General features: G+C 46.1%; 1 protein-coding gene across 3 annotated transcripts; it reads left to right on the top strand.

Annotated features, from left to right (window-relative positions):
- The first annotated feature begins 2,086 nt into the window (after positions 1 to 2,086).
- Positions 2,087 to 21,823, top strand: Tbc1d7 (TBC1 domain family member 7). 3 transcript variants are annotated; one of them, XM_021180382.2, is made up of 8 exons: positions 2,087 to 2,245; positions 3,656 to 3,812; positions 4,739 to 4,819; positions 8,232 to 8,419; positions 14,258 to 14,395; positions 18,864 to 19,009; positions 20,515 to 20,644; positions 21,583 to 21,823. In XM_021180382.2, exons 2-8 carry the CDS (start codon positions 3,701 to 3,703, stop codon positions 21,667 to 21,669), a joined length of 882 nt encoding a protein of 293 aa, XP_021036041.1. In that variant the 5' UTR covers positions 2,087 to 2,245; positions 3,656 to 3,700; the 3' UTR covers positions 21,670 to 21,823. The 3 variants fall into 3 exon arrangements, with proteins under 3 accessions (XP_021036041.1, XP_029340849.1, XP_029340850.1); XM_029484989.2 differs by having other exon boundaries at positions 2,087 to 2,225; XM_029484990.2 differs by lacking the exon at positions 4,739 to 4,819.
- The last annotated feature ends 3,039 nt before the right edge of the window (positions 21,824 to 24,862 follow it).

Genomic DNA, 24,862 nt, shown 5'->3' on the forward strand with positions numbered 1-24,862 from the left:
GAGGATGGACCTGTGGCCTACTGGGTTGGTGGAGACAAAATTCCCAGCCTGCCTTGGCAGTTTGGTTTCCCCTTTACAGGACAGTGTGCCGCCTATCTGAACTCACTGCTGTTGCTGCCCTCTGCTGTTTCTAATGAGAATTACAGGGTGCTGGATTCCTGGGGCTGCCGGGCTGGTAAAATGCCACGTTTGTGGTGGGGATCCCTGACGTGCATTCTGCTTAAGATTTGATTAAGCCTCCTAGAATTCATTTTCGAGGCACCTTCACACCTCTGCCCTTCACTTTGACATGGACATACAACCCGCAGCAGCTTCTGGGTGCTGCTTGCAAATGCAACCACATAGAGCCCAGCCTTCCCACAACTGAATGTTAACAGTCAATTCTCAAACCGTTTTACTTTCTCCTTTTGTTTGTGCCCCATGACATGCCCAGACTGGAGTGGAGTCTCAAATATGCTATGACTTCCATTTCATACACACATGTCCAGGTTGTCATTTCCTGCCTTTATGATTTAGTGAGTACTTTAAAAAGTGGCACTTGGCTTGGACCCAGGCCCTTTTGTATGCTATCTGAGGGTTTCTATTGCTGTGATGAAACAGTCTGACCAAAAAGCAAGTTGGGGAGGAAAGGGTTTATGAGGCTTACACTTCCTGTTCATCACTGGAGGAAGTCAGGACAGGAACTCAAATAGGGTAGGAACCCAGAGGTAGGAGCTGGTGCAGAGGCCATGGAGGGATGCTGCTTACTGCCTTGCTCCCCATGACTTGCTCAGCCTGCTTTCTTACAGAACCTGGGGCCACCACAATGGGCTGGACCCTCCTTCATCAATCACTAATTAAGAAAAAGCTGGGTCTCATGGAGGTGTCTTCTCATTTGAGGCTTCCTCCTTTCAAGTCACTCTAGCTTGTGTCAGGTTGAGGTAAGATTAGCCAGCTCAGCATGTGACTTCACCACTAGCTGCACTCACTCACAGCCTTAAAAATCCCTAACTCTCCGGCCCACGTACTGCTTTCTCTGCAGTAATTTCCCAACACTCATGGAGACAGCGCCTCACTGCGGCCGTGTTACCTCCTTGGCTTGTTACTGTGATAAAAATACTTGAGACCTCGGGAGGAAGGGCTTACAATGTGAGTGAGCCAGATTGGCACTAACAATCCAAGAAACGAATCAGTAGTCCGTCCCAGACAGCCATATCTTCCTTGCTTCCAACTCAGTGCCACCTGGGGATGGACAAAGAACATGCTCTCCGTGACAAATCACACAGGATGCTCCAGTTCTGTCCAGCGGCTCGCAGCTTCCCCAGGCAAGCAGCCATAATTGACTGCGCGCTTGGCATTCTAGGTCTGACTGAGTAGCTGTCAAAAGGCAAATGGCAGCAACTGCCCCCTTGCACAGTAAACGATGAACAAATGTTTTTGCTTATCCCTCCTTGATCATTGGGGGACCAATAAGTTTTTGTTTTTAAGTTCTAAATATTTGTGTATAAAGGTTTTGTCTGAGTGCATGAGCACCATGCGCGTGCCCCGTACTGGCAGAAATCAGAAGGGGTAGTTTGGATTTCCTGCAACTGGAGTTATTGATGGTTGTGAACCACCACCTGAGTGCTGGGATTTGAACCCGGGTTCTGTACAAAAGCCGTTAAGTGCTCTTAATTGCCGAGCCATCTCTCCTGCCCATCACTCAGTTTTTAATAGCTGAGGACTTAACTGATTGGCTTTCTCATGGTCACTTTGAACGTTTGGGAGAAGCAGTGCAGCCCAATCGATTAGCAAAGGCTCGTTTCCGATTTTCCACCCGGCGAGGTGGAAGAAACACCGCCTGAGGGATCCGGGTTTCCACGGGGCAGAAGAGTGCCCTAAGCAGGCACGCCTGAACGAAGGGGAGACGATCACCAGGGTCTCGGGATCGAGGTGAGAGGGACAGACGTGGATACTCAAGGGCGCACAAACCCTCGGCCGCTACCACCTCTCAGGGCTTCAGCTTCACCCGGCCAATATCCGCGTGTGGGTGGGGCTCCCAGCAGATGTCCTCTGCGCACGCGCATCCGGGGTGACGTCACGTCCGGCGGCGGGAGTTAGAGGCGGAGAGGGCCAGCCCGGGTGTCTCGTGGCATTGCTCCCCTCGCTCGCTCGTCCCTGACGCTTATGGTTCCGTCTGCCCGCCGGTAGCACAGCGTTCCCGGGCCGGTTCTCCGCCGCCTCCCGGATCTCTGAGTCTGAGCCGGGTGTGTTTGCTCTACTCTAGGTGAAGCGTGCATACCGGGAGAGCGGGGCCTGGGGTTTCACCGGGTTGTGGGCACCTTTCCCGCAGGTGGAGTCACCTGGGCAAGATTTGACAGCGCATCTTTCAGGGCGACTCCTGTGCCATCACAGTGCCGTCCCAGGAATGCTGTCGATAGACGACAGGGGCAGCGAATGCTTAAAAATACAAAAACCAAAAGAGCCCTCAAACTACAGATTGCATTTTAATCTTTGGGTTTTTTTTTTTTTAACAGCTACGAAGAGGCCGTGGAACTCTTTAAAGGCAATTCTAAATTCTAAATCGCTTTTTTAAAAAATGAATTGCAATCTTCCCCATAACAGAAGCTGTTCAGATATCTAACTCCCAACAAGAAGTCCAAACTCCCCTGGTTATCTGGGGACGTCTCGGGGGCTTTTAGTAGCTGAGGACTTTATTCTTTGGAAGAATGTTTGTATCTTTAGTGCCTAGTCACTAAACCTAGTTTGATCTTTTCTTTTGGTTTACCATTAATATCACAAAGACTGTTCTGAAAGAATTATGTATTCTCTGAGATGATTTGAGTCTCTTGCCAGATTTTTAGCCGTCTTCTGGTTATACTTTAATGCTGTTTCTCTGTTGGAGTTTTGTATTTTGATAATTACACTTGGTATAATTGTGTTTATAGGAAGAAAAATTAGGGTAGGCCTTAGGGCTTCCCTCCACCCCCTTCTAATTTCTCCAAATGCCCATTTTCGAGAGGACAGCTAAGCAAAACAAAACAAAAACAAAGACAAAACAAACAAAAAAGGAAATTAAGGTCACCTAGAATTTTACTAACTTAATAACTTGTTAATATTTTGGATGTCTCCTCTTATTTTAAAACATACCTATCTTGGACCAGGAGTCCACACCTTTTATCCCCGCACCTAGGATGCAGAGATGAGGATCTCTGAGTTTGAGGCCAGCCTGGGCTACTTAGTGAGACCTTAGTTGTAAAACTGGAAGCAGAATTAATACCACTGGTTAGCCCCATTTATATAACATATCCTGCCAGCTTTTCTAATTCATCTTATTTGTTCATTTGTATTTTGTTCAATCATGAGTACAAGGTATTTCATTGTGCCAGGGGTTCTTATAAGAATGAATCCTAGAGGCTCCCCTCTGTGCTACCTATTTTAGTAGCTTGGAGGGCAGCTGACCTATATCTTCATATCTATATCTTCATATCTATATCTTCATATCTATATCTTCATATCTATATCTTCATATCTATATCTTTGGCCAAGTTGCATTAGGAAGGTGGGATAGGGTTGTGTGGATCCAAAGATTTAATGCTCCTTGCTTAGGGACAGGCAATTTATCATATTTGACTTATTGAAAAGGCCGAGAAAAATCACCTAATGTCCTTCCCAATTCTTCTTTCTTTGGTTTTAGGCTCACCTAAAAAAAAAAAAAAAAAAATCCCTCCAAGGATGAAACATGACTGACGACTCTCAGAGGAACTTTCGATCAGTCTACTATGAGAAAGTCGGGTTTCGTGGAGTCGAAGAAAAGAAATCACTGGAAATCCTCCTGAAAGATGACCGTTTGGGTGAGTCTCATCTGCATATGTTCATTAGTTCAAAGTTACCAGGTAAATATTTCTGCAAAGGACTCAAAGCAGTACTTATTACTTGTGTGTGTATTTGTGTGTGTGTGTGTGTAATCAGAGTGGTGTAGTTTAAGAAAAATTGAAGATTTTTCAGATTCATTGAGAGGCAGAAGGTTTTTATAAAGCTTCATAAAAAGTAGACACTGCTTAGTGTAGTGGTGGAAAACATTTATCCTGGCAGTCTGGAGGCAGAGGCAGGGGGATCTTTGACTCCAAGGGCAGCCTGGTCTTCATGAAGAGTTCTAGGGCAGTCAGGGGATAAATAATAAGACACCTTCACCTTTGAAAATAAATTGATTCTATTTTTTATTAAGCTTATATATTTCATCTCAATTTCTAGACATAGCACCATGGTTTCTAGGTAAACTGTGCGAGACCCCTGGTTATGATTTTCTTTTGTGGAAGATAATCCTTCAGTACAGATTTATATTCAATTTGTCTTAAGCCAACAATAATAAAGTTCATTTTTTACAGTAAAACAGAACCATAGTATAAAAACAAACTTAAGTGCTTCTTGTTTTTGGAAGAGCTGGAAATAGAACCCAGGGTATAGCCCATGCTAAGGCATGCTCTACCACTGAGCCGCACCGTGTCCCCACCCAATTCTGTAAGTAATGCCCATGGTAGAGGGGATGTAGTAGTAGATGCAAAATCCATCTCTATGCTGCAACAGTGCTGCAGAGATAGCTTGGTTGGTAGGAGATGTGGATTAGAAGTGAGGCCACTATGGCTTTTCCTAAGTTGGCTGCTGATCATGTGGTGGAATTCTCCTGCAGGCATGTGTGAGCTAGGCAGTTTTAAGAAGTGAAATTGCACGTTCAGTGCTGTGAGCCCATGGGACATTTCTGTTCTTTTCCTTCCTCTAGACATCGAGAAGCTTTGCACATTTAGCCAGAGGTTCCCTCTCCCATCCATGTATCGCGCGTTGGTATGGAAGGCGCTTCTAGGTATGAGACCCAGGAGGCGGGGGTGGGGTGGGGATTTGATTTCAGATATATTGGATGGGACCCTTTGTCATCTTCCAGACACAAAATGAGCATTTGCTTAGGACTATTGGGTCTTCCCTAGGAGGCCCAATTGCTGCTCACTGTAAAAGCCTTTCGGATGGTGACCTCGGCAGAGACAGATCAACCATTACTCTCGGACTGCCCGCTTATTAATGGTGGTAGAGAAGATAGCATTTGCTCCTGAAGTTAAGCCCTTGTACACTCAGGTATCTGGTGCGTCTCTGTGGTCACCATCTTCAAAAGCCAGGACTGCTATTTTACTTTTGCCCTGTAACATTTTTCTGTCTTAAATCTTATAGGAAGATTTTTGTAACCATCAAAATCAGTTCCATCCAGGCATGCACTTTAGGTGGTTACCTCAGCAGGCATGAAACATTGGGACGGGAGAAGGGAGAATTGGCCGTCTTTGCTGTCAGCTGGGTAGCCAGGAGGAAGATCATGCTGGCCTCCAGTTTTGCATCTGTCCAGAGACATCTTGAGCTAAATTATTTTTCGGTTTTAGTCTTCAGCGCGTTGTGTTCTGCGACTCTCGGTGGTAGAGGATAATGTTCTGATGCTAAGGGAGGGACATTCAATGCCCCTTTATCCTTTGAAATAAAAATGACAGGACAGACTTCAAAACCAAAACAAATGAACAGAAAGTAGAATCAGAGTTTTTTTTTTTCTGCCTACAAATTCGAGTAAATTTCAGAGCTGGGTGGTCCATTATGAAGGAGAGCTGACTTGGCGTCTGCCACAGGCAGCTGGCATGCATCCCTTTGAGCCCTGGATTTTCCCCGTCACTGCTGAGCCCGCTGGAGCATCTAATCCCCGTTCATTATCATCCTCCACTTCTCTCTTAACCAGCTGGGGTTTACTCACTGTGAGTCGGGGTGAGGACGGAGCTTTATGAGGCATGTGGACTACCTCTGTGTATTGGGCATTGGTGGGTCCCATCGCCACTTTAAATAGTTGACGTAAATTATGTACAGTCGTTCTAGAATGGTTCTGAGGGAAGTCTTACTATCTTAGATGGACACAGACTCTGGGGGGGGGGTGCCTAAAACACTTTTCTAAGACCTGTGACTGGCAAAGAATTAAAGCTCATATTTTGTAGAACTCACTTGAAGGGCTCTGATGAGGGGTGGGGCCAGGTCATAGACCTCATGCTCTGTGTGTAGTATATTTCAGAACCTGAGAAATCTGCAGCCCCCCGGGTGGTCATGCAGTATGGTGGCCACAGGGGAGTGCAAGCCATGCAAGAAAGCATGTTCATGATGGCTTTTTTGGTTGTTGTTGAGCATCTTGGTGCACTCATCAAAATAAATTCCTCCTGAGGGTACATTTTAGGCAGTTATCATCAGTGTCCATTCCTTATGGGATACCCTGTGTGTCTTATTAATGGAAGATGTTATGCTGTGCTTCTGACACCTCCCGAGTGCCAAGGCCCAACTGTTTGATTTTTGTTTTGTTTTCTGTTTTTATCTCAGTTTTTCTTACCTTCTTTATTATCTAAGCCACTGTTGTTTTCCTGCCACAGTTAGAGGCATTGGAAATGCAGGGCTCTCCCAGGAAAAAGGGCTCTTTGTGGTCCAGGTTTGGTTGCTCTGGGCTCTGCAGGTACTGTCTGTCTCATCCCATTTTAGGTAAATGTCAGAGAGAGCTTTTGGGATGAGCTCTTAGACACAGGTTTAATACTTGACATTCTGCTGCCTATGGTAGGCTCAACTATAGCTCTTCAGTCTGTACCAGCCCCGATGTGGAGGGCATGTAATTGTGCTCCCTCGACTTCTCTGAGAACCTGGTGCAGAGCCCCTCAGACACACCGAGTTTCTGTCAGGAAACGACACTTAAGCATGTGTTATACGTGGAAAGTGTTGGGCTTGACTAACTGCTGTTTGCCAGAACGTTCTCTAGAATAATTGGTCTGTGAGATTTTACATCAAAGGGGAATCACAGTCTGAACTGCCTGACACACGTGTGCTGGATACACACATGCCAGACACACATGTGCCAGGACACTCTATCGAGTGCTTTATGGATTTGCCTCTTCATCACAACAGCTTGTAGATTTAGACATCATTATCTCTGACTTTCAGATGGGGAGAAGTCAGGGCACAGGAAACAGAAGGAACTGCTGAGGATGTTCGAGTTAGTGAACTGTAGTTAGAACTTAAACCCCAGAGTCTCTGACTCTGAAGAGCCTCATTACATTAATGGGGCTTGGATAAATAAATGGAAAATTTTGTTTATATCAAAACTGAGCCTTTACAATGCATTGTTACTGTTCTACAATCCATTTCCTATGCTAGTACCTGGGGCTCTGATTCTTCGGGGAACATTTGGTATTGGGCTCGTCTGCCCTGTTTCCTGCCTCTGCTATATGAGGGCACAGATGCCCACATTTGTGATAGACTGACACACTGGTGGAGCCCTGGTCTTAGCTGACCTGAGATGAAGCCAGTCTTCTGCCTATTGTTTTCATGATACCGCCTACTTATAAACAACCCAGAGGGAGGCTGTGAGATGAGGCCCTGAGTGGAAGTGCGTGCTGCACAAATGTGGTAACCTGAGTTCACAGCCCAGACCTGACATGAAGGTGGAAGGAGAGAACCGACTCCACAGAGTCGTTCTCTGCACACTTGCATGTGTGCACGCGTATGCACGCACACACACAGACATACACACACACAGACATACACACATAGACACACACACGGACACACACAGACACACACAGACATACACACACAGAGACACACACACACAGACATACACACACACAGACATACACACACACAGACATACACACACACAGACATACACACAGAGACAGACAGACAGACAGACAGACACACACACACACACACACAGAGTTTTATGCTAAAGCCTAATGAGCAACATAGTTAAGTAACAACCACAAAGTGTCACAGAAGTACAATGTACACTGGCCTTATTGCTGAGGGCCATGTTCTTTCGCCCCAGTGACAGACCGTTCTGTAGATAAGCTTTAACTACTGAGGATAAACTGAAGAAAAGGATTCAACATAGTGTCCTGAGATGTAGAAGGCCAAGGGCCCCAGGAGCTAAAGGTGCCCTCAGCACTAGCCAGGAACCCAGTTAAACCATCATTACAGCTCATGTGCTTATTGCCTTGAAACTACGTCTGAGTTTGTTCAAAGGCTTTTGTGGTGCCAACCCATTTCTAACAGTGATCCACCATCTTGCATCTTTTAACATTTAAGATTGCTGGAGTGAGACTTTCTAAAAGGAATCTACGTAGCCATTGTTTGTGTGACTCTCAACTGTGGGGGCTGTTTCTCACAGGATGGGTGTCTCAGCATTTGCCCTTTCCTGTCCCATCTCTCCGTAGGCATCTTACCTCCGCACTATGACACTCATACCCAGGTGATGGCCTACCGCAAAGACCAGTACCATGACATCCTCCATGCCCTGACAGTCGTCCGCTTCATCAGTGATGCCACGCCGCAGCCTGAAGTGTATCTTCGCATGTATCAGCTTGAATCAGGGAAGCTACCTCGAAGTCCCTCTTTTCCTCTGGTGAGTGATCATTCTCACTTGACATTCAACTCCACCCCTTTCCTAAGAATTACTCTTTATTTTGTCTATTAATGTGTTTGCAGAGGCGTGTGTGGATCAACCCTAGGTCTTCATGACTGCTAGGCAAGTGTTCTACCACTGAGCCACACCACTAACACTTTATTTTTTCTGGCTGCTGCTACTACTACTACTACTATTATTACTTTAGTTGTTTACAGTACAGTCATTGCCCTCCCCCTGGTCTGCCCTCCTACAGTTCCTTATCCCATTTCTCCTCTCCCAAATCTTAGTAAAGTGTTATTTATGAACGAATTATTACTTTTTAAAAAAAGATGTATTTATATAAATAAATACATGTGAGTACACTGTCACTGTTTTCAAACAGTGCCAGAAGAGGGCATCTGATCTCATTACAGATGGTTATCATCCACCATGTGGTTGCTGGGAATTGAACTCAGGACCTCTGGAAGAGCAGTCAGTGCTCTTAACCTCTGAGCCATCTCCAGTCCCTGGCTTGCATTTGGTAATGATTTGCCTTAGAAACTTTCAGTGGTTTCCCATTGCTGGCAGGATGAAAAGTGAAAGCAGCGACTTTACGTGGGATTCATGGTCATGCACGGTCAGTGTTAGTTATTTTAAAGCATACTTAGCTTTTGGTGGTCAGTGTTAGTTATTTTCAAGCACATTTTGCTTTTGGCACAGTCATTCTTAGTGATGTCTATGTGTTCTGAGAAACATGTCATTAGACATTTGTTCATCTGCAAACATCAGGTTTTTATGTTTGCTCAAATGCAGACAACGGCCACATTACTAGATACTTTTCATTGTAGAGCTTCACTAGCTTCTATTAGGTCACCGGCTGACTTCCGCTTTATTATGTGACGCACGACTCTAATCTCAAACGTGAAGAAAGGGTACAGACATACTAGCCCAGAACTTCCGTATCTTTTTACTGAAATTTCCCGCTGTTAACATTTAATGACACCTGCTTTGCCATTCTCCCCTACGTATGCACTTTTCCTCTCTCTCTCCCTCCCTCCCTCCCTCTCTTTGTTTAAAAATTTAAAAAAATTGTAGGTGTCTGGGTGTTTTGCCTACACGTTTGTCTATGCACCACTTAACATGCCCTCTGCTTTCCTGGAACTGGAGTTACACAGGGTTGTGAGCGATCATGTGGCTGCCAGAACCAACCCAAACCCTCTTCTCCTGAAAGAGCAGCCAGCGCCGTCTCTAACCTCAACTCTTTTTCCTTTTGAGATGAAGTCTCCCTGCGTGTGTAGTACAGGCCAGCTTCCAACTCAGTATCCTCCTGCTTCTGCCTCCTGAGTGCTGGGATCATAGGCGTGCACCCCCATTTCCGGCTGTGCATACATACTCCTTTGCATAAGCCAAAGGAGAGCAAGATTCAGCCGTGATGCTGTTCCTCCGCCTCCTTCTGTGTGACAAGGCTCCTCTGTAGGTGAGCGTGACACAGTTCTGAAGTCACAGTGACACTCCTCAGTCTCGCCTACAGGCTCCTTCCTTATGTGCCCAGGTGTTCTAGGGGTGCCCTTCATCACAAATAAACAAACAGGCTGGCTGAAGACTCGACTTTGGCCTGTGGATTACCCTGAGTTCCCGTGTTGCTGTGGACACCTGTGATTTGGGCTGGGTCCTTTGTCTTTCGCTTCCATGCCTTGGACACTTTTGACAGATGTTGGTCAGTAACGTTACAGACGGCCCCTTACTTCATGCCCAGCTGATGTTCCCTCTCTGTGTGATACCAGCTGTCTCTGTGGCAGGGATACCCATGGGTGCTGTGCCCTCAGTGTACTGTCAGGAGACCCAGTGTGGCTTCGCCTCAGGAGACATCCATTACCTTTGATCCTTTGGTAAAGTACTGCCTGCTGGGTTTGTACTGGGAAGTTATTCTTTCTCCCCTTGTAATCACTATTTTTAAATGGGGGAGACACTTAAAACTAGTATGTAATTATCCTCTTCCTTGTTAAAGTTCATCTCATACATTTGAACAATCATTAATTTAAATTTTTTTATAAGTATTAATCTTTCATCTTTAAGTAATTTTGGACATAGAAGGAAGTTATAAAGTTGTATACCACCCCATACACCCCCGTTACCCTCACGTGCTATGTCTCCCATAACCACAGTGTGATGGTCAGAGCTCACACATCAGCATTGACACAGGGCTGGGAGCTAAGCTGAGCATCTTTTTGAGATCCAGTTGCTTGTCCCTGGATGCTCCTCTGACCTCAGGTCCAGTCCTGTTATCAACGTTGCCCTTTGTTGCCGTCCTTGGTCCGGCAGCACTGAATTTCAGGCTTCTCGGCTCTCCTGTGACCTTGGCAGGTTTGAGTGTCTTAGGGGTTTCTCCATTTGTCTGGTGTTCACTGGTAACTAGAACCTGGTTATGCACTGTTAGCAAGGATAGTGAAGAAGGACTGGTAATGGATCACTTGGCGCAGGGACTGTCTGCCAGGTTCTTCCCCTGTAAGCATATGCTTTGTCATTAATGAGTAACTCATGGAAACGAACTCTGAGGCTTCTCTTATATATTTAAAAATACATCTGAAGAAATGAAATTATATATTACATATACTATTTACATATAATATTTGTTTATACTTAATTTATATATAAAATATAAATATATAATATAAATATACATTTAAGTATAAATATCACAATAATATATAAATATAAAACAAATATAGAACATATATTTATATACTTACACATTTATTATTTATATATAAAGTATTTATTACATATAACTATTTAATATATAAATTATATATAAAATGTATATCATATAATTTAATTATTCATTTTTTTGAGACAAATTCTCAATATGTAACCCTGGCTGGCCCAGAACTTGTGACAGAGACCAGGTTGGTCTGGTCTTGAACTCCCACAGTTCCATCTGCCTCTGCCTCCTGGGTGCTGAGATGAAAGGAATGTGCTACCCGCATGGAATTTGGGGGCTTATAATTCTTCATCTTTCCTAAAATGTTGTTACTGCTCTGATTGGCAGCGGTGCTTCTCTGACTTCTGAAGTCTCCCTGTGTCTGTCGTTTGGCTTCATCTGTAAGTGTTCCCTTGGCATTTATTTGTTGATGTCAGTGTGGATACACTGAGTCCTTTTTAAGTTAATGGCCTATAATCTTTTACTGCCATTTTTCCTTTTGATGTTCAAAATACTCCAGCTGCACCCAGCAGGAGCCCCTTACATCTGATACGTTCACTGTTTTGCGAATTTCCTGACACTTGGGCACAAAAAAGATGCCCAGGATCTGCTTCTGCTTCCTGGGCTGCAGCTCTGGTATAAGCCTTTATTTCTGCTCTCCTGGGTCCTCCCTTTTAGACTCTCTTAGTAGACAGAGGAAGGAAATATATGAGTATATTTTGCACACACACACACAAGTATAAAATATAGAAGCTGTGCTGCTGGGCCTTGAACCCCGAGCATACATGCCATACAAGTGCCTGGCTGCTGAGCTTTACCCCAGCCTTTATATATTAGTGCATGTCTCTGTAGATTATAATAAATTCAATTCCAACCCAATGATGTTACAAGTTCATTTTAGCCTTCCCTGTGACAGTTGCAGATATTAAAAAGCTCCCATTTGTGCGGAGGCATTTGCTTCCGGCTTGTTTTCCTGTATGTTCCAATGTTGCCAGCTACTCCTGGCTACTTTATTGCCATTGTCTAGATATTTTAATGAAGTTTTTATTTATCTGGTGAAAACAGAATGAATTTTTCAAGCAAGGGTTTGCATGCCGTCTTTGATTATCTACAAAATTTGCTTTTACCAAAGCCTGGGCTTTGAGCCAGGCGTGGCCTCACCTCTAATCCCAGGACTCCGGCTGGGCTGAGAAAGGGGATCTTGAGCTTGAGAGCAGCTACATAGTGACATATTGCCTCAAAAATTAATTATTTTACATATGACTTATTATAACCAATGACAGGTGTAGGGAGTTGATGATAGAGTGACAAATGAGCACGGATAAAGGCTGTCACTCTTGTCATTGCATTTATGAAGAGGGAGAAGACCCCCAAATGTTAAGTGGCACTTAGGACAGTCTTGTTTTCCTGTCACTCAGAGGCAGCACTGGGGACACAGGTAGCATGACATGAGCTCTGTGGTTCAGGGACCCAGTCTGTGGCTTCTCGGTGCGAGGCATGTGCTCTACCACTGAGCTACATCTCTCGCCCCCTTCTCAGGTGTTAGGCAAGTTCTCTGCCACCGAGCCACATCTCCACCCCTTGCATCCTTTATTTTACCTTTTGCTAAGTGGCCCTGTCTCAGTCCTCCTACCTTAGCTTCCTGAGCAGCTGAGATTACAGGCCCAAGCTCCTAGAAGGGCTCTGAGTTCTTGAATTACATATTGAATAAGGTCAGCTATTCCTTTAGTGGAAGAAATCTAAATCTAAACTATAGGCATGGCTTCCACCTCATCCCTACTCACTGGTCCGTGCTGAGTCCAGACACCTTCCCTGCAGCCTCCGGTACACTTGCTGACTGAACATGGGAATGGGGTTCTTTCCCTACCTTTCCCTACATGCACAGCCCCTCCTGTGCTGTTATGAGGTAGTAAGAGCTTGTGAGGGCTCAGCTGGGGCACAGCTGGGCGGAGCATGCTAGTCTTCCTCACCCGGCCAGAGTGATCAGGAGCAGCAGTGACATGCCTGCCACCTGCAGGATCATCCAGACCAGGCCGTGGCCTGTGTGGAATCCCTAGAGAGGAAGAGTTCCTCTGCGTCTTGCTCCTTTTGTGTCCTCCAATACTGTGATAAGATGTTTAGAAAAATACATTGCTTATGATTCTTATATCCTGTGGCTATTAACAAGCTGAAAGAAAGCCTAAGACTGAAGTGCTTTTTATTGAAACAGGAATTGTCATTTAACTTGGAGCTTCTCAGAGGAATAGAAAGGTGTATATATATATATGTGTGTGTGTGTGTGTGTGTGTGTGTATATATATATATATATATATATATATATATATATATATATGAGTTCACTGTCACTGTCTTCAGACATACCAGAAGAGGGCATCAGATCCCATCACAGATGGTTGTGAGCCACCATGTGGTTGCTGGGAATTGAACTCAGGACCTCTGGAAGAGCAGTCAGTGGTCTTAACCGCTGAGCCATCTCTCCAGCCCTCTTTGCGTCCTTTTAATCTTAAAAGTTTCAAACTATGAAAGCCTAGATGAAAATGTAAGTTGTTTGTGGCTTGTTTGTTTGTTTTGATGTTGATGGCAATGTTTGAAAACAACATAACTTTCCAAATAGAACTTCAGTTTTATAAGATTTCTTGAGGATTTATTTTCATTTCTGAGAAATGTCATTCTTCGGCTTCCTAAAATTCTGGTTTTAGGGTGTTTAAACTTTTAAGTAGAACAGAATACTAAAGGAGTGTGTGGAAGTGTTGATATAAATCAGGTGTTTTGCGAGCTCATTTGGGGTTCCTCAGTATTCATTATAAGTTATGTCCTGACACATTCCAAAGCTTGTGTCATCACTTCCCTCTGAAGGAACCCTGGTCTGGCCTGGGGACTGGCTGGGTAGAGCAAGACCCTGCCTGGCCTGCGCTTGCAGCCAGCTCCACACAAAAGCCAGCTGTTGTTGAGTTCTGCTGACTCCCATGGTTCTCTGGGGCTGCCCGTCATTCCTTTCCCCTGCTCCTCTGTACTGACACACTCTGCCTTCTGATCCCTCTTTGATTTATTAATGTGGCCTCCTCAAGATGCAGGGGCCAGTGTTAGGTTTTCAGAAAAGAAATATATCTTCCCTTCTGCCGCCTCCCTCTTGAGATCTAACATTAATCTTTCAGGAGCCGGAGGATGAAGTCTTTCTTGCCATCGCCAAGGCCATGGAAGAGATGGTGGAAGACAGCGTGGACTGTTACTGGATCAGCCGATGCTTCGTGAAACAGCTAAATAACAAGTACCGGGACGCTTTACCTCAGCTGGTGAGGAAGTTTTGTTGTTTTTGTTGGTGTTTTGCTTTTGATGGGAGTGTTACTGGGACGTAAGCAGTGTCAGAGAACATTCCCCCCGCCCCCTCCCATCGCTGCTGTGATGAGTGGACTGCTCCAGTGGTCCTGGGAGAGATTTCCTGCAGAAGGCGAGAAGTATTGGGCCCTGGGTCTCCTTTGCAGCCACTTGGATCAGCTGTTGGAGGACACAGGCAGCCTAAGACTGCGGGGTCTCACCTGCAGGCCCCTCCATGGGGTGAACTCACCTGCAGGCCCCTCCATGGGGTGGACTCACCTGCAGGCCCCCCTGCTCTGGAGGATTCCTGATGCTGGTCCAGACCTACTGACTTATCTAGAATGTTCCCTCTGTGTTAGGGGTTTTGTCTGTCCACCTGTATGGAAGGGCTGGTGACAGGAACTTGTCTCTTCTCACACACACAGCCTCCAGGCCAGAGTTGGGGAGGGGACTTGACTCTTGTCATCTTGTTTCAACATGTACATATGAACACACATGCACATATGAACACATGAAGACTATTACTCTACACATGGGCCCTCCCATTGTTGTCTGTCTGTCTGCAGCTCCGCACTTGGAGAATTCCTAGGCTCATTCAGATAACCCATTGCTTTCAGTTCTGACTTCCTGTTAGTACTCAGAGGGTTGAAAATTTCTCATTACCTTTCCTCAATTAAATCTCACGGTGTGGGGCCTAGAATTGGAATGTTTGAAAGCCTTAGGCAATTGTGATTGTAGCTGGGATTGACAGCCTCTCATTTAGAATCACTTTTCCTACCTGATTTACTCAGTGATTCCTCCTACGGATTGGCTGTAATTAAGTCTAATAGCCCCACACCGGCAATAAACAGGCCCTTGCTCTTTCTACAGGGCATGCGTGCTCCAGCGTCCCCAGGGAGGTACTGGAAGAAAATGCTGAGCAGGATCTGGGGTGTTGTACTTAAACTCTACTTTCTTAGTTTGGGCAGATTTACATTTTAGCCTGGCAAGCAGGTCCTGAGCTTGCCTGTTTCCCTCTCTGCTGCTTAGGTGTCAGGCTCCCAGCCTTGTCCTGCAGGCAATGGCCACACCCTCTCATTCTGACAACTCTGAGGGCCAGAGAAGCTGGTCAGCTTTGCAGATCTCTATTGTTTTCTTTGTGTGTGTGTGGTTTGAGGCAGGGTTACATGTAGCCTAGGTTAGCCTTGAACTTGTTATGCAGATGAGGAGGACTTTCCCAGCATGCGCTGCCATATCTGACTTTTTTCTTTGTAAGAGTCATCAATATACCTTGCATATTATCCTTAGTGTGTTAATATGCTGAACACGCTTTCTCCCTGTTTGTTGTTTAAAGATCATAAGCTTCATATGTGGGGTCTGTCAGTGTTTTTATGTTTTCTGAATTCCTTACTGACTCCACAGTTGATAAAACATATTTCTTTAGTTGGATGTGGTGATATTTATCCACAATCCCAGCAGCCAGATGACTGAGGCAGAGGGTCAGGAATACAAGGCCAGCCTGGGCCATACACAACCCTATCTGAAAGAAAAAAAATATCCCTCTACCATATTTTTTCCCTTGACTTTCTAAAATGATCTAGCCATTTAAGCTTAGCTCTGACCTGTCTGCCTTGCTCTTTGACTGGTGTCAGACACGGTGGATTTCCTACCTCGGCGTGTATCTGTAACAGTGTGGCTCCTCCTAGCAGCCAGCTCTCCTCTGCATCTAGCTTAGTGTGTTTGCAGAGGAGGGCACTGCACCTCAGAGCTCTTAAGTCCCTTGCTGAAGGTGACACAATGGCTGCTCTAACTCCCATTCCTGTTATTCACTATCAATAAGATTGAGAGTTACTTGTTTATTTGCTGGTTCACCTCCCCCACGCTATCCTCACTCCCTCCCCCCCACCCAGAATCTTGGGTTTCACACATCTTAGGCAAGAGCTCTACTACTGAGCTGTGTTCAGCCCTTTCTGTTTGTTTGCTGAGAGCAGGAGTGGGGGATGCGGTAGGGATGGAGAGAGGCATCGGAAGTGAAGTCCAGGCCTTGGCTATGACCTTAGCTCCTTTTCTTTACCTTTTATTTTTGAGACAAAGTCCTGCTAAGTTGCCTGAACTGGCTTTGAACTTGAGATCTTCTTTGCCTCAGCCTCTACCACAAAGCAAAGAACCTAGGTTCTTGTTGCAGCCAAGTTTTTATAACCTTGGTCTGACATTTTTTTAATACTTTTGTGTCTTTCCTTTACAGTCTGTCCCCATAAAGTATAGGCTGCTATTTTAGAGATGTAGGGAAGAGTGCAGGGGGACAGTACTGGGGCTGGGACGGAAGCCAGCAGTAGAGGGCCTGCCTGCCGAGCCTGCACAGACTGCCATCTCCAGCTCAACCATGAAAAGGGGGCGGGGCTAGAGAGATGGCTCAGCAGTTAAGAGTGCTGTTCTGGCAGAAGGTAGGGATTTGATTCCCTGCACCCGCATGGCTACTCAAAACTGCCTGTAACGCCAGTTTCAGGGAATCTGATGCCTGCTTTTGACATACCATACACACAGGCAAAACACTCACACACATAAAATAAAATACAGAAGTGTCAGGGCTGGAGAGATGGCTCAGCGATTAAGAACACTGACTGCTCTTCCAGAGGTCGTGAGTTCAGTTCCCAGCAACCACATGGTGGCTCCTAACCATCTGTAATAGGATTTGGTGCCCTCTTCTGGTGTGTCTGAAGACTGCTACAGTGTATTCATATACAATAAATAAATAAGAAAATAAATCCTTTAAAAAATAAGTAAATGTTAAAAAAATTAAATAATTAAAAAAATTAAAGAATGAGAGAAGATGCAGTACTTCTGACTGAGCGAGCGCTGTGCTGTAGGGTGCTGCTTTCTGGGACCACATCATAGCTTCTTTCAGACTTTCTAGAGTTCAACCACGTGACAATGTCTCTCACAGCCAGGGAGCACAGAAGCCAGTGGTATTTTCTTCATTAAGAATCTAGAGTTTGGGCAGGACTGGAGAAATAGCTCAGTGGTTAAGAGCTCTTGTCGCTCTTGCAGAGGCCCAACCTGTGATTCCCAGCACCCAGACGACAGCCCCCAATCATCTGTAACCTCAATTCCAGGGAGTCTGGTACCCTCTAAGGATCTGTGTGGGTACCAGGCACACACATGGTGCATAGACATATATGTAGGCAACCACACACACATATACACATGCACAAACACACACACACACACACACACACAGAGAGAGACAGACATTGACAGAGACAGAGAGACAGACATTGACAGAGAGAGCAGGTAGAGAGCTCAGAGGCTAAAGGCTCCTGCCACCAAGCAAAAAAAAAATGTAGCTAACCCAATGAACAAAGACCTTTTCTTAAGTAACTAAGAGGGTGACCCTGAGAGGAGGTGCCACTTCCATGCCGTATTGCTGATGCTGGCCAGTGTGGCTGCACCTCTTATTTATACTTGTCTTAGGTGAGAGATGCTACTGGACCGTCCAGCTGCTGGGTCTAGATGCAGCTGCTTCTAGATTCCAAGGCATCCCCACCTGTATTGACACTGGGTGCAGAGTTTGTTCCTCTGGCCCTCCCTAATGTCTCAGCCTCTTCGGCACTGGAGGGCATACAGAACAGTATGGTCAGTGTATGGTCATGTGTGTGTGTGTGTGTGTGTGTGTGCATGTGTGTGTGTGTGTGTGCATATGTGCGTGTGTGCATGTGTGTGTGTGTGTGTAGGCCATTAGAGAGGGGTTAGGTGTCCTTTATTTTTGTCTACCTATTCCCTTGACATGGCCTTTCTCCCTAGACTTGGACTTGTGTTTTTCTGGCTAGGCTGTAAGCCAGCAAGCCGCTGAGATCCTCCCATCTCTGCCTCTCTGGGAGCTGGGGTTACAGGGATGCAGGATGCCAGGTTGGTTACATGGGTGCTGGGATCTGGACTCCAGTCACCATGATTTCACAGCAAGTACTCTTAACCAGAGGGGCAGTTTCTCTAGCCCGTCCTTTTGAGATGGGCTCTCCTATGTAGCCCAGGCTGGCCTCAGATACCACTGTCATACCTCAGTATCTTGAATGCTGAGGTGAGAGGTTTGTGGCTTTCCCTTTTCATCTCCAGGTCACCCAGCATTGCTGTGGGCCTTTCCTAGCTGTCAATAACAACTGACTCTTGCTTTGGACTCTGCTGTAGCTGTTGGTTCTGCTTAGTGCAGTGTCAGGGTGACAGCCATTCCATTTTGCCTGGTTACTGCCCTGTGGGTTGAGCACAGCGAGTCCTGCATCCCGAGGACGCGCTCAGTTCCAGTGTGGTCACCCCGTCAGCGCTGACCAGAGGCGTGTGCTAGCACTGACGATGCTTCTCACGGTTTCTAGCTCTTTCTCTCACTGGGCGTGTGCCCCTCTCCATCGTAGGTTTCAGTGTGAAGTGACATTATGTCACAGGAAATGAGTGCTCACTCTTGTTTGTAATCTCTAGCCCAAGGCTTTTGAGCAGTACTTGAATCTGGAAGACAGTAGGCTGCTGAGTCACCTGAAGACCTGTTCTGCAGTGTCCAAACTGCCTTATGATCTCTGGTTCCAAAGGTGCTTCGCGGGATGCCTCCCCGAGTCCAGTTTACAGAGGTACATGTCCCCCACTGCACACCGGAGCTTGGAGTCAGAGAGCCTCTGGCCCTTAGGTGATCATCCCCCAGAACTTGAGTTTGCTCTAGAACAAGAAGGCGATTCAAAGCTGCCTTCACTAGCAGTTTCTGTAACTGTAGCCTGGGTCTCCTTATTGTTGACTACATTCCTAGGAAGATTGTGGGCCTCTGTGTAGATGCCATGAGGCAGTCATAGCTGAAGCTGTGCAGCAGCCAGACTGCTTCTCTTATAGACAGGCGGTGGATGCTGGCAGACCCAGACCTTTGTGTTTCTTAGGTGGTTCACGACATCCTCAGAAGACCTGAAGGCTGTCAGAGACAAGCTTTGCTTCTAGTCACTTGGAGACCCATGGTAGGGCAGTGGTTCTCAACCTGTGGGGTCACCTAAGACCATTAGAAAATACAGACACTGACATTATGATTCATAACAGCAGAAAATTATAGTTATGAAGCAGCAATATAAATAATGTTATGGTTGTGAGTCACCACAGCATGAGGAAGTGTATTAAAGGGTCCGGGCATTAGGAAGGCTGAGAATCACTGGGTTAAGGGTGTTTCTTAGCCTCAGCCCTACAACTCCAGGTCTTTATTATGTTGTTTTGAATTAAAGAAGTCAGCACATAAAAAGTGTTAGAGGCATATGTGCAACTTAGCATAAAGATTCTACTACCAACTTCAACAGTTACAGCAATCATCAAACGATTATTCTACGGTAATAGGTCAAGAACCGGCTTCTGGGTCCTGGAGGTGCCTCAGGGGGTACAGTTCCTTACTGTATAAACAAGCTGACCCGAGTTTGGATCCCAGCATTCATGTGAAAGGCCAGGTAGCGTGTAAACCTAGCACTGGCAGGGGTGTGCGTGGAGACAGGCAGGTCCCTGGAGCTGACTAGACATCCAGTCCAGGCAACTGGTGAGCCTGAGGGGAACTGGTGAACTGAGACTCTGTCTTGAAAAAGAAAGTGAAACACAGTAGACAAAGACATCATCCATCAGTCTTCACATTTACACATATGTGCATGCGCACCTGTACACGGGCATGCATACATACATATTCATAAAGAGCCCTTGGAGGTGTTTAGAGAACTGGTTCCAGGCTGACTGGCAATGAAATTACTTCACCTGACATTTCGTTTGCTGCTTTGTTGTCCCCATGGTGTGCAATAATCATCTGACATTCCATGGCAGTGGCAGGATACACTCTGGTTTAAGACTTTCTTTCTTCAATATCGAGTTCCCAGCAGGCATTTGGAGCATCATAGCACAGTAATAACTTTAAGCGAGTTCCCTTTTTTCCTTCTAAAGCTATTCTATCTAGAATCCGCTCAGTGGCTCATCCATCATGTGACGGATACTGATTATTTCACAGTCGTTCTCTGAAGCATGGACTTAAACTGAGTGTAATTTGATTTGATTTTATAATCTGAGATGTCTGGGTAACATCAGTTTTGCAGTTCTCTAATTTGGTAATCTCTCTGTTTTGTAGGGTCTGGGATAAAGTCGTAAGTGGATCCTGTAAGATCCTAGTTTTTGTAGCGGTAGAAATACTATTAACCTTTAAAATAAAGGTCATGGCATTGAACAGTGCAGAGAAGATAACAAAGTTCCTGGAAAATGTGAGTGCTTCGTCTCCTCGGGTTTGGAATCTAGAAATGAAGGCAGCCTGGCAAACCGGGCTTTCTTACTGTGTTTTATTATTTCATAGAAATAATATAGTTTACTTTACCCTGCTAAAGGATTTTGGTGGTGGTGGTTTGGACTGGTGACCTGTGCTGTAACTCGTGCTGGCCTGGAACTCTCTATACCCTATACTGGCCTCCAGTTTTTGGTAATCCTCCTGCCTCAGCCTCCTGAGCACTAGGATTATAGTCAAGTGCCCCACTCCTGGCAAGGAGAAGTAGTCCCCCTCTTCTCTTTTGGGGATCTTGGTCTGCATGCAAGCCCATTGCTCACAGGTGCCTCCTGGGAGTGGAACAAATTCCCAGTGAGCGAAGCAGGAACCAGAAGCAGCGGGAACAGTGCTACTGGGGGTTCTTCAGGCTTTTCTTGCCTTCTCTGGCGGACTCCCAGCCGGGTCCCATCCTGGAGCAGACTAAGAACCCCACCCACGCCCTTTGTAATTAGGGCCCGTTAACACGTGAAGTGCTGCCTGGTCAATAGTCAGAGCTAAGCGAGTGTGTATGTGTTCGTTTTAAGTGAATCACCATTCGTATACTCATCAGTGGCCCACAGTGCCAGGCGTGTGCCAAGCAAGGGCTGTCTTCTGTCATCCTGTGAACAGCTCTGTGAATTGGGGATGCTGTTCCCCTGTTTAGATGTCAGTGCTGGACTGTAGGCAGCCGAGTACTTGTCCCGAGCTAAGTGGTGGGTGGTAATGAAGACTGCCTGGTGCCAGAGCTTCTCAGAGTCCCCAGGAGCGTTAGAGCATTCCGCATCTGCTCTCGCCCTCCAAAACCAGAGACCGCTCCCATGGAAACAGCTGCTACAGAAGAGGAGGAAAGACCCTGCTGTAGCAAGCACAGAGATTTCACTTGGACTCCTTTGTTCTCCACAGATTCCTCAGGACAGCTCAGATGCCATCGTGAGCAAGGCCATCGACTTGTGGCACAAACACTGTGGGACCCCAGTGCATTTGGCTTGACAGCTCGTGACTACATGGGCAGTCTGCAGGCCCTCCCTGAGCACTTCGTTCACATCGCCTGCTCTACCAACTGGTTAGGAACAATAGTCTCGCTGTGGTGCTCAAAGCGTAACTACCACCCCCTCCCCCAATCAGTAAAATAATTTAATCAAAATGCCTTGCGTGGCCATGATGTGAAGCTGCCATGATGACACCCACATGCAACTCTGGGACAGGGCACTTAGGGAACTGCTCCTGGTCTTAGGCAGCTTAGCTTAGGTGCAGCCCAGGCACTCTTGTGACTGGGAAGAGCGGAGCCCTGCCTCCCTCTGACCACCAACGTTAGTTAGGAAGGACTGGTTCTGGAAGAAGAGCAGCTTTCTTTCCCCGGCCTCTCTGATTTGGCTTTGTCTTCTGTTGCCCTAAAATGTGTATAGGTGTGAGCTGACTGCCATCTCATGCTCTGTCTGGCTAAACTGGCCTGTAAGCAGTCCCTGCATTTCCTTGTGTGGTCCCTCCCTTTGTGCCAGCCGGAATGAAGCCTTGTCTTTTCTTTCTTGGGACAAGGCCTCATTCCATACCTCACTTTCTGGAACTCTTTATGTAGCTGGCCTTGAACTCCTAGTGGTCCTCCTGCCTCAGCCTCCTGAGTGCTGGGATTTTATTTAAAAAAAAAAAAAAAACAAACCTCAAAATTTACCATCTAGAAGGGGAGAGCCCTTGCTTGGTCTTTGTGGGTCTCTTGGTGTTTTCTAACAAATCACTGTCAGGTGCACTTTTCACAGCCCTGTGCTACCACAGGATGGGGAGGGGTGGAGGTTAGGGTTAATAGCTGATGATCCTCAGGCCATGTTCTGTCACACAATGGTCACCCTTCATGAAGCATTTGATGACTTTGAGACTGAAATGGGGCCCTTGTTTCAGACTTCCTCAGCTCACAGTCCTGAAAGAATGTGGAGGGTAAGTCAGACATTTTTGTGCCATCTCCCTGTGCACAGTGCGGGGAGATGCTGAAGTGGAGTTATGCTTCTGAGATCCCAGCCCCTCCTCAATGTGTGAAGTAGCTGGCCACAAAGAGCAGAGAAGAAACGGAGCTACTGAGCCCAGCTGGTCAGTCTGCAGGGTACCAGACAAAGGGAGTCTTTAAAAATGAACTAGGAACTCCATTCAGAGGAAAACCCTCTTAAAACAAATTGCCACCTGCAGTTAATATTTTAAAAAGTGATTCTCTGCCAACCATTTAGTTAGTAACTACTCCAGTAATCTGAAGAACTTTGAGGACACAGGGAAAGCACATGTGCAAAGGAAGCTATCTCAGCGGGATCTGTCCTAGTGATCATAGAGAATATGTGAAGTTCACAGAGACACGATAAAGAACGTGTGTTCCTTCTCTGTGTGGGCGTGTACAGGTGTGCAGGGATGAATGGACTTGGGTACATGTGTAGAGGCCAAAGTCCACCTCTGGTGTTTGTGAGGAAGGTCATCCACCTTGTTCTGAGACAGGGTCTTTGAGACCTGGGACTGCCTGTTAGGTTAGCGAGGCTAGATGGATTGCGAGCCTCAGGGATCCTGTGTCTCTGCTTCACCAGCTTGGAGATCACAGCACATGCCGCCTGCGTTCTGCTTTTTCTCTGGGTGCTGGGGGTGGAGCTCGGGTCCTCAGGCTTGCAGAGTAAAAGTTGTATGGACTGAGCTATCTCCCCAACACGGGTTCCTTTGCTTTACCACGTATGTATTATTTGAACATCTTTAGTGAACTCGATGTGTTGAAATCCATTGGTATTTGTGTTCGCCAATCCCAGGAGATAAAAGAACTAGCAACCCTGCCCTGGATGCTGGGGAGGTGGGCTGCCCTGAGTGTGCACAGGGGAACAGGCCTGCAAGCCGAGGGCTGCAGACTCGGAGGCTGCAGTTGCTCTCCTTGCTGTTCTCCCAAGGTCAGAAGGTCTCTTGTAGTGGACTCCTGCTGTACTCCCGTGGGCCCAGACAACACCTTGCACATGCACACTGTCAAGCCCAGTCTGATGAAACCTGTCCACAAAGTGACTCAGAGTGACACCAGGCATTTCTTTCTTATTAGAAACTAAGCAGCCAAGGGCTCTTTGAGAACTCTATGAGAACTCCAGCACACAGGGACCCACTAGTTCATGACAGAACTATCTGGAGGGAGCTCAGCATTTAGCTTCTGCCTCCCTCCCCCACCCCAACACCTCTAGTAAAAGTGCCTGGGTTCTGTTTCTCCAGAACATTGTCAGGATGTAGGGAAGTGTTGGCTGCATAAAGCCCAGGGTGCTAGTCACGGCCAGGGCTGGAGTTGTAATGTGGATTCTTCTGCTTTGTAAAGCTGGAACTCACCATGATAAACTTAGTTCTGCTCTGTCTCTTCTAGAGTCTTTAAGCACCAATGACAGAAGCTCAAAATCTTCTGGGACTAGAGACACAAAGGAAAGGGGATGTGTGGGCGTATATATATATATATATATATATATATATATATATATGTGGAAGGGGCTAATATATATGTGGGATTTGTATGTATATATATGTATATATATATATGGGATATACATATGTATATATACATGTATATGTGGTGTATGTAGAATGGGAGAATATATATGTGGTATGTGTGTGGGTAGGAATATATGTAGAAGGGGACTGGTATATATGTGGTGTGGGGGTTGGTGTGTATGTGGAATGTGTATTTGTGAGTATATATGTCAAAGGGGGCTGGTATCTATGAGGTAAGAGTGTGTGAATAGGTAGGTGTACATGTAGATTATATAGAGGGTCAGTGTGTGGCATGTGTATGTGTGTTGGGTATATGTATATGTGGAATGTATGGTAATTGTATATTTGTTGTGTGTAAGTATGTCTGGTGTATATGGGGGTCTGCCTGTGTGTTGGAATATGTGTGGCTTTGCCCTCATGACAGTTGGAACTTTTGAGGGAGGCAGTATGGAGCAGAGACTTTGACTGACTGCTTCTAAATGCTGCCCCTGCCTCTCTGGTGCCCTGGCCATTTGGTGTCTGGCTCCTTAGTTTCCCTTCCTCCTGACTTAGATGTGAGTGCACTCCCTACTTATGAGTCAGCACTGAATGGAGGGCTGGGTTGCTGGAGAGGCTCGGGGCCTACCCACTGGGAGCTGATTGCTAACAGAACATAAGCAGTAAGCGTCTGTTTCCTTCTAGCTGAGAGCACCTTTCACCTCCC

This window comes from Mus caroli, unplaced genomic scaffold (genome assembly GCF_978045245.1).
Source record: "Mus caroli unplaced genomic scaffold, Mus_caroli_1 scaffold_15, whole genome shotgun sequence".
Lineage (NCBI taxonomy): Eukaryota > Metazoa > Chordata > Mammalia > Rodentia > Muridae > Mus > Mus caroli.

What these genes read in the sequence shown, in the direction of transcription:
- Tbc1d7 (XM_021180382.2), top strand. Translation starts at nt 3,701, where the DNA reads ATGACTGACGACTCTCAGAGGAACTTTCGATCAGTCTACTATGAGAAA. An exon ending in CCTGAAAGATGACCGTTTGG is followed by an intron (nt 3,813 to 4,738) that starts GTGAGTCTCATC and finishes TCCTTCCTCTAG; the next exon opens with ACATCGAGAAGCTTTGCACA. An exon ending in CCCGAGTCCAGTTTACAGAG is followed by an intron (nt 19,010 to 20,514) that starts GTACATGTCCCC and finishes TCTGTTTTGTAG; the next exon opens with GGTCTGGGATAAAGTCGTAA.